This window comes from Carassius carassius, chromosome 17 (genome assembly GCF_963082965.1).
Source record: "Carassius carassius chromosome 17, fCarCar2.1, whole genome shotgun sequence".
In the NCBI taxonomy this organism is placed as follows: Eukaryota; Metazoa; Chordata; class Actinopteri; order Cypriniformes; family Cyprinidae; genus Carassius; species Carassius carassius.
The window spans coordinates 18,618,562-18,628,455 of record NC_081771.1 but is presented as its reverse complement, the minus strand read 5'-3'; the positions used below and the strand labels follow the sequence as shown (position 1 = coordinate 18,628,455).

Below are 9,894 nucleotides of genomic sequence, written 5' to 3'. Positions count from 1 at the left end.
GCTACCGAACTTTAGTGAAATAATTTTGTGGAATGTCTAGTAATTTCACGTCGTTGTTGTTATTACTGTTAGTTTTAGCAATAAGCAATATGTGTAGCACGCACAAAAGGATGTAAAGTGTTACCATAAACGTATTTATGTCTAATGAAGATGCCGTCTGAGACATTATAGCGGAGGGAAGGTTTCAAAAGAGCATTGCGGAATCAATGAGTGGCTCTAAAGTGTAATGATGAGGTAAAAATCGCTGATTGGACAGATGCGTGACCATATAACCAATGAGATGAGAGATGGTGAACACGAGGAGTGTGTTATAATAAAGGAGAAAATATGACGTCAATATAGGAAGTCGTTGTAGAGCAACACTACAGCGATTAGTGGCAAAAGAGAGCGTGATGTCGAGGAGTTAGAGCATCCCAATCTCTCCATACCTCAACTTTGAAAGAAAGTTCAGTAACCATAACAAAAGGACGTGGACTACACAGATCCACTTGCTTTCCACATTTCACCTTGAATGTAACAACATCTTGGAGCGCAGGCTATATTTCTCTTTTTCTTTGCTTAAGTGCAAGGATTTTTTTTATTATTTGCGAGTAGTGTTTACTTTGTACTTTTTCGGGGCTGTTTTATTGCGTTAACCTTTGAGTTCTGTTAGTCGTTCCGTTGATTTCGATTATTTTTTTCTTCTTCTTCTTTTACAAAATTGAGCAGGAAAGTTGTTATGAAGACGACTTAAGTGCTCAAGTGCTCATCCTTTTCTTGTACTATGGAAGGATCCAGTGGGTCTAGTTTCGGAATAGACACTATTTTGTCCACAACCAATTCTGGCAGCTCAGTACTGATGAACGGAGATTTTCGCCTCGGTGACAGTAACAGAACAGCGGATTTCAGGAGCCAGGCGACCCCATCACCATGTTCGGAGATAGACACTGTGGGAACAGTCCCCTCATCCCCGATCTCAGTTACGATGGAGCATCCCGAGCCGCATCTGGTCCAAGACAGCCTTCAGCATCACCATCACCATCACCATCATCACAGTCAGGCTCAGAGCTTGCAGCTTTCACCCCAGCCTCATCCGCTCGGTCAGGCTGGCTGTGCCCCCAGGACTGCCACCTCCTCCTTTCTAATCAAAGACATTTTGGGCGACAGTAAACCGCTAGCAGCTTGCGCTCCTTACAGCACCAGTGTACCATCTCCACATCACAGCCCCAAAACAGAGAGCGGAACCGCCCCGGACGGCATCAGGCCCAAACTAGAGCAAGATGAAAACAGAAGCAAACTGGACAAAAGAGATGACATTCAGAGTGATTTAAAATGTAACGGTAAGAGTGCGTTTTCCATGCAAAATAAATCCATAGCCTAAATACATAAGAAAAACTTAAAACTTAAAGGGTAGACTTTTAGATCACAGTAGCCATTTGACATTTATACCTTTTGGTAATAAAATAGAATCAATTATTAGGAACAGTTTGAAATTCTGAAAATTGTCGTACGGTGTACTTAATTATTTTTCACAGTAATATGAAAATTCCATCGTACCACAAAAAAACAACAAAAAAACAACAACAACCATTAGTTACGAGATTACAAAAATAAATATTACATTCAATGTCTTAAATACATTAAATGTCTTAAAAACTTTTATGAGCTGTTTAATATTGCAAGCATGTGAGTTTAAAGAAGTATCTTTTTCATTGTGACGTTGAAATCGAATTGAATTATGGATTTTTTTATAACTAATTGGTCATGCTACATCAAATAAAATAACCATTTTTTAACAAAACGTATTATTATTATTAGTATTAGTATTTTGTTGATTGGGTTGTAACAATTAACGTTGTGGTTCAACCGCTTGAATTCATTCAGTGCTTTCAATACAATACAAAATACACATAGGCTAACATTTTTACTTATTATCATTATTTAAAAGAAATATATATAGATATAAAAATAAAAATCGACGTCTATATTAAAGCCAAATAAATAGCTTTGTTTTTGTCTGTGTTTTCAGTAATAACCAGTTTTACAATACAATAACAATATCGGTAGCCGGTCACTGAGGTTATTCTCTGATATTAGCATAACAGATGTAAAGGCTGGTGAATTTTGCCCGGTGTGGGATCCTCCCTAGTGAGTCAATTAGAGAGATTATTGTTCTTCCTTGAGGGGGGATCACGGAGCCCAGCAAAAACTGCTACAAATAGAGATAGATTGAAATATCGATCCTGCTCGTTTTGCTGTAATATTTTCGTCTTCATATACGAGCGACCCAATTTATTCGGGAGATAAATCTGTATATTTTTGTAAAAAGAAAAAAAAGAAGACCCTCTAAAGACTCATATTGGTTGCTACTAATACCAAGACGAAATATTCAGACCTAACCAGATTTAGATGAGTGCATGTAATCGAGGCCTAGGCTGTAACAATCAACAGTTGCAAAAAAGAAAAAATATATATTTTTGAACACTAATCAGCTACTAAATTATTAGTTTGTGTTTTCATTTTGAGTAAATCCATTTAAAGACTATAGAAATGAAACACCTCTTTTATAATACATTTTCTCTAATTTTCATTTTACTTACTTCTTTAGGAGCAAAAGAAGAGGGCGATCGGGAAATTTCTAGTTCGAGAGACAGTCCTCCAGTCCGCTCTAAAAAACCTCGCAAGGCGCGGACGGCCTTCTCCGATCATCAACTTAACCAGCTGGAGCGCAGTTTCGAAAGACAGAAATACCTCAGCGTACAGGACCGAATGGACCTGGCAGCAGCCCTAAACCTCACAGACACACAAGTCAAGACTTGGTATCAAAACCGACGGTAAGTTTCCATATAACATTTATGAATTATAATAATAATGTTTTTAGATCGTTGCAAGCGTTTACCGTATTTTTGTATCTACATTTGAAACTTTTATACTGTCATTTATTAGTTAACCTACTATTTTCTTTCTATTTTTAAGGCTTTTATTATTATTAATAATAATAATAATAATATCTTTATTATTATTAAGCGAGCATTTGAATATCTGAACGGCGCAATAAAATATATGGATGAAAATATAATAGTTTTAACATTCCGTCTGAAATTGTATTTGACTAAACTATTTTAATTCATTTCAATGCTGTTCATGAATAACGCTTACTTTAAGCAACTCAAATATTTTCTGCCTTTTTCCCTCCTAAACAAATTTTCATTTTGAAACAATGCTCATAATTATATTTTCATATTTATAATTTCTTATAGCCTAACTATAGGCTAATATAATCTTAGGCAACGAATTTTCGTCATGCGGCGTACTGTTGTAGAGAGTTCACCGAATTCTAAATGCATCGGAAATAACAATTTAGTCAAATTTAATCGGGTAAAAAAAATGTATTAGTCACAAACAATTAGCAATATTCTGATGTATTTTACACACCACTTCGGCCCAAAGATTTTATTTATATGATGTTTCCCGATATTTGTTTTGTACCAGAATCCAGCATTCACTTCTCGAACACTTCTCCAAAAGGAGCCATATGGAGAGTTTAATAATTGATTTCTTGTATTTTGATCTCATTACAGGACGAAATGGAAGAGGCAGACGGCTGTCGGATTAGAATTGCTGGCTGAAGCTGGAAATTATTCGGCCTTACAGAGAATGTTCCCATCTCCGTATTTCTACCACCCGAGTTTATTAGGTACCGTGGACAGCACGACAGCGGCCGCCGCCGCCGCTGCCATGTACAGCAGCATGTACCGGACTCCGTCCACACCGCATCCATCTCTCCAGAGACCGCTCGTCCCCAGAGTGCTCATTCACGGCCTGGGGCCCGGGGGACAACCGGCACTGAACCCGTTAGCAAACCCAATACCGGGCACACAGCATCCTCGGTAAAACGAAAAGACACGGAGAGACAAATGTATCACATGTGATGTGACAGACTGCGCTGAACTTTCACAAGACGCATTTTCTCTCCAACACTGAGAGACGATTTTATCGAAGAAAAAGATGTATTATTTAAAACGGACCATTTCTGACGTCTAGGCCAAACTAAACCAGACGAGCCTGTGACCGTGACAGTAAAAGGACTGTTTATTGTGAGAATGTTTGTTTTGTCTTTTTTTTGGTACAAATACACTTATACTAGTACATACGCTTATAAAGTTTATTAGATAAAAATGGGTGAAATAAAGACCAAATGAAAAAAGACTAATGTCAAACGATTTCTCTTGAAAGGGGCCGTGTTTACTAATTTAATGGGACCTTTTTTAGGTCTGCTCTGTTGGATCTGCCTGTGTTGATGAAAATTTGATCCCAAATAACAGCACAATTCAAGAAAGATCCATTATAGTGAATGGCTTTTAGCATCAGGCGTGTTGATTTTTTTTCTGGATTAAAAAAGGATAAAAAAAAAAATGATTTTTTTTCTGGATTAAAAAAGAAAGCAACATTTAATTTAATTTAATTTAATTTAATTTAATTTAATCTAGCATATAGGTCTTAATTCTAATTCTTCACGGCACTTGCATATGATGCAGGATAATATCTTAATTATATTATATATGTATATATATATATATATAGTAAGCTTATATAAGCTATCTTTTTAGGGAACAACATAAGTTCTTTGTAAACTCTTTAAATCCGTCTGAAGTCATTAGCATAGGAGTGTATTCAAGTAAGGCTCGGGACCGGTCTGCTTTATGAGAATAGATGGTTTGACGCATTTGCTCTGGGAATGGCGAAGCTGCTCCAGGTCTGGCAGCTGTTCTGTGGGAGAACCGCCACGGACAGACAGCAGGCGTGAGCCTTCTCAGCGTGAGTCAATTAAAAGAAACATTTCATATAAACAATTAACCTCTGTGGGACTCTCCCGAGATTAATATTCGCTATTCGTCGTTCGTGCGAACACATAGGATAATGCTGTAAAGAACACAACCACACAGAAACCCACTTTCTTCATTTAGCCTATTTAAAACAGTCCTAACGATGTATAGTCTACATAAATATTATTACTTTTTCGCCAGACAAATATGTATTTCATTCCCAGTTCGTGCTAGTCGTGCACTCAATATCACAGTTCTAACACTAAGCTAATTAACAAAAAGGTCTCAATGAGTGGATGTGTATAAACGTGGTCTAAAAAGAACAAAAGGAATTTTAAATAAGAGACGCTGCCAATTCGAAATTAGAAACAAAGGCTACTAGCCAAAGATTACACAATACATAATACATGACCGCAATATTTCGTATCGTAGCATAAAAGCACAATTTTAGTTATAGAAACTTAGGCCCACTCCCTTGGTAAGCATTAGGACGATATACACGGAATGAGAAATAAATAAACCAAACGTAAGTAGCCTATAAGTAATCACGTGGGTTTTCTTAGGGGAATATAATTAAGTGAACATTACAATGCTTTTCTTTTTTGAGCACGATAACATCCCCTGGAGGACTGAATAGACTGCAGGATCGAATAGCCTCAGGGCGCGTTTGTTTTGGTTCCTCTAATTGGAGAAAAGGCTGCTGATTTCTGCGCTGCTAAATTCTTATTAAAGCCAAGTTGCCCTTTGCTATGTGGTTTGAAACAATATGAGATGGGCACGCCAGTACATGTATTACATTTTCTCCAAAATAAGAAAAGACAAAAAAAAAAAAAAAATGGTCAGAACGCTCTCAAAATGATATCAAATATATGCAAAAAAGCGTAGCCAATAGTGTAAAATAGCCAAAATTTTGAAACACACAAACACAAGGAACAGATTTTATGTTGAATTTAAGAGAAATAAAAGTTTGAAAGCAAACGACTTTCTAAATACAAAAAATTCAAAACTGTTAAGCTTTCGTATGTCGACAAAAGTTATGAATACCCTCAGGATTCTTTAGCTTTTGCAAGATACGCAATTTTAAAGGCAATTGGAATCATTTCTAGACCATTTTAGAAGCCTGTGTTCACCTGAAATGCTGTAGTGCCCGTCTTGCATGTACCATAAGTAACCTCATTTAATATGGACCAATAATATATGACCAATCTTCTTGCATCATCTGAATCTCCTGTAATGCGTTAAAAAGTGCCATTTTTTCTTTTCTTCCGTTTATTGGAAACGCATAAAAGAATATTAGGTTAGAACCGAAAAAAGTGCTATATCGTAAGCAAACATAATTTAATAATAATAAAGTCATCCGTAGGCCAATGCTCTAAATTATGGGACAGTAAATGCTTTTACAAGGCTCATAATTGATGCAGATGAGTTAACATTGAGTAATGATAAATTCCGCCGTTCCGCACTTACTTGAAAAAAAAACCTTTCAAGTAAATCCTTTAGACAGACAAGATACCTCAAAAGTGCAGTTTATAGTTTTTGTATTCATCATTTGTAGTGGAAACAGTTGACATATGTCGTTTCTTTTTCCTGTTAGCCACCAGCAAGTTGAGTGTGGAGACAATAGCCTTCTGTGGTATTTCTGAAAGTGTAATTTAACTGCAATTTAATTCTTAGGAAGTGATGCTTGATAGCATCCTCTAAACATTGTGGGGCAGTAAATGCTCAATTTGCTATGGCCTTCTGACCTAGATCTGTTCCGTTTTATTTAACCCCTGGTTAAAATTGACTTCCAAAGGGCGGAAATTAGGGAAGCCAGGGACCGCTAACGAGCAAGGTGAGAGGAGGGGTGCTGAAATTAAAAGAGGATGTTCAGACCTTTCATTTACATGACACACATTATATGAACAGATTGCTGCAAGGAATTGGTTTGTTCTTGTTGCTTCCAGGAGCCCAAGTAAGGATTTGTAATTGCCACATTTTCCAGCTGATGTCATGTTAGGGATGCCTTACTTATTATCCTAATGAGGGAAACGCACCAGCTCTCTGAGGCCCGCTCATTACCACATTACTCGCTCGCACTTTCGTAACGCGCCATCTTTCATACTCAAACGGCAGGGACGTATCCAGACGAACTTCTCGAAGATGGTCACGTTGCAAGGTCACTCACTGAATCGTTGAAAGGCAACAATCAGTCGTGTGGGATTTAAATGATGTACTCAAGGCCCAAGTCATCGCAGTTCCTCGCAAAACAGCACGGAAGCGCCACATTAAACATCTGGGTGTCCCTTAATTATCGTGGGTTGAATTCTTATTCTTGCCCTGTGGTGATGGTGAGGTGTCAGGATGATGAATTTTAAGATGGTAGGTTGTCAACTTGTGCATTTTCAAAGCAGGCTGAATTGGAGGAACGGTTGTAACAAGGTTAGAATCGTTTAAAGTGTGAAAAGAGGATTTCTGCCAGGAGGCAGGAGTGGTTGACAGGCATCGTGGTGCACCTCTGCGTTATTAGCAAGTTTTAGAATTTTAGTTAAGGTGTGAAATGGACTAATACCTTTAAAGATGCTTTTCAGATGCCTGGTTATCATGCTTAAGAACTACCTGTCCCTAAACACTCAAATGATTCATGAGCACTCAATTCAGCACACACTGTTTTTTTATCGAGACCCACTGCTAATATCCATGGCCACATTGCTTTCTAAAAACTTATAAGCAGAAAATCTGACAGTTATCTGGCGGTATTAAATAAAATAGGAACTGCAGTGCCATTAGATTACATGATATTTTATATATATTCTTAGTAAGTGCCAATCATTTTAATAAAATTGTAAAAAAATAAATAAAATGACAACTGAATTTGATGTTAGAAAAATATCGCCATGTCGATATGTATGCCTCATCTAATATATATTCATTGTTGACTTGATAATGCTATTCAGAGCTGATGGGCTGGAAGAATGTGTAAAAATCTGGCACCAAATATATTTCTCACCAGTTATCAGTTCAATCATTAGAGCGAATGTCTATTTGGGTATTATTCACAGATGATGCATGTGAACTGTCAGAGAAATAACTCAAAGAGAAATAATAATAATAATAATAATAATTTCACATGTATATACGCACGGAAGGACTGTTGTACTGCAGCTCACCTGGTTGAGTTTAATTCCTAGAGCAGACACAAAGTATTGAAATATATACCAAAATACATTACCAAAAAACCTACTTAAACTTACACCATGCATAGTGTATAATATTTTCATATACACTATGTACTAGCATATGAATTGTTAAGTGGATGAATTTCATAAGATTGTTTTTGTCATCCAAAGTTTCAATCTGAGAGTCCTTCTCTCTCCACTAAGTAATTAGAACTAGGACAGTTGAGTGCATTACGTGTCCAACATTTGTTTTCCAGTTAATTAAGTGCATTATCCGGGTATTTAAAAGTGCAGCCTTTTGTGTGTGTGAAGTTATAAGTAAAATATTATTTCTGTAAATTCCATAGTCCTCACTTCACTCAGTCTTATTTAAGGAGGAAACTTATTACAAGTGTCCTGAGCCATCATTTCTTCAACCCTTTCCTGTCTAAGTTGGAACAGTCATCTTCCTGCTTCTGTCGTGACGTTAATGCTCATCCATGACACTTCTGCTGAATGATGCATTAGCTGAGTGCTATCATGGTTTAAACGCTCTCATCATTTCAGCAAAACCAGCCTTTTCCCCTCTCCTTTTTCCGCTCAAGTGACGGGACAGCTGATGGTGAAGTTCTGCTCGCTTTCAAGTTTCAAACCAGCCAACGTCATTGTACGTGTGGCCACATGAAGGAGCACAAGAAAGGAAGGGGAAAAATTCTGTCAGCAGCAATGTCAAAAGCTTCAATTCTTATAGAGCAATTAGGGGTTTCATCATCTCAGAGAGGTGTCAGCATTCATTACGGCTCAACAACAGCTAATTGCTTCAAGGTTAAAATTACAGATCTGACAGCATTATTTTAAGTGACAGACTCGAGCTCTGTGATGCTTCACAGTGGCAACATACTGACATTAAGAGAGACAAAAGAGAGAAAGAGTGCAGCTCGGTCATAGGGAGAGAGATGGAAAGATAAAACGAGTGAGGTAGAGAGAAAGGCAGGGGAGGAGGAGTGTTGTTGAAATTCAAGGCCACATTTCTAACTGCCTATTAAAATGACCATATGGTCAATTCTTTACATGAACACCCTACATATTTATAGAGTCTTTTTCTTCCCCCTTCCCTTAACCAATCTCATTTACAAGGTAAAGCAACATCAGTACAGGTACAGGTAAATAAATCACAACTAATGAGAAGTGAGATCAGACTGAAATTAAATGTGGATAAAATGCTCAGTTTTGTGCAGGGCTGCTCATTTATGTGCTTTTTGTCATTAGTCTCCTGGTGGCTATTAAGTGCGTTCTGGCCACATTGTAAATTAATTACTGAAAGTCTGATCTAATTGTGGAAAATACTCTGCACCCACAGGACTCAGCATGGTTAAGATGGTCATTGCTTTTATTTGTTGGCCACGTCATTACTGCAAGCTGCATGAAACGCATTGTTACTGTTTGCAAATATCTTTTCTTTGTTTTTTTTTCTCTTTTTTGGAGCACTGGTCTGGCTTTTGCCCGCATTCATCATGTGGGTGTAGGTTTGTGAATGTGTGGACTACACTTCAAATTAGAAAGATGGTGCATGGGGAAAAATTGAGCGTTTTTGAGTGAAATGAATTATAGATTGCTGCATGCATGCTGGGCAACGGCTGGAGTCATTTCTTTCAAGTGAGCAGTTGTTTACCCTTCTCTTTTCCCCTCTTCTTAAAGTGGAATACCTGATCCTTTGAACTGATTGTTTATTTAACCGCTGTTGGGAACGTAGAATCCCTGAGGTCTGAGCAAGTGTTGATCTAAGATTGGATTTAAAATCGTCTAATGAGGAACTCTTTGGATAATTAGCACAGGCTGAAATGCTTCTGGATAATTTGAGCACCTCACTACGCAGTACAGGGGAGGGGGGAGGGGGGAGGGGGGCTAGATGAAAGAACACAGAGTGCAGGGTTAATGAAAATTATCACATC

At 37.6% G+C, this 9,894-nt stretch overlaps 1 protein-coding gene across 1 annotated transcript; it reads left to right on the top strand.

The window, feature by feature from the left end:
- The first annotated feature begins 341 nt into the window (after positions 1–341).
- On the top strand, positions 342–4,171 carry LOC132160551 (barH-like 2 homeobox protein). Its single transcript, XM_059570211.1, has 3 exons — positions 342–1,319; positions 2,588–2,813; positions 3,561–4,171. The coding sequence occupies exons 1-3, from the start codon at positions 764–766 to the stop codon at positions 3,871–3,873; spliced, it is 1,095 nt and encodes a 364-aa protein (XP_059426194.1). The 5' UTR covers positions 342–763; the 3' UTR covers positions 3,874–4,171.
- Positions 4,172–9,894: the final 5,723 nt, after the last annotated feature.

Bases quoted from the DNA above. Each gene is read 5' to 3' on its own strand.
- LOC132160551 (XM_059570211.1), top strand. From the start codon at position 764: ATGGAAGGATCCAGTGGGTCTAGTTTCGGAATAGACACTATTTTGTCC. The intron at 1,320-2,587 runs GTAAGAGTGCGT...TTACTTCTTTAG, and splicing joins GAGTGATTTAAAATGTAACG to GAGCAAAAGAAGAGGGCGAT. The intron at 2,814-3,560 runs GTAAGTTTCCAT...ATCTCATTACAG, and splicing joins ACTTGGTATCAAAACCGACG to GACGAAATGGAAGAGGCAGA.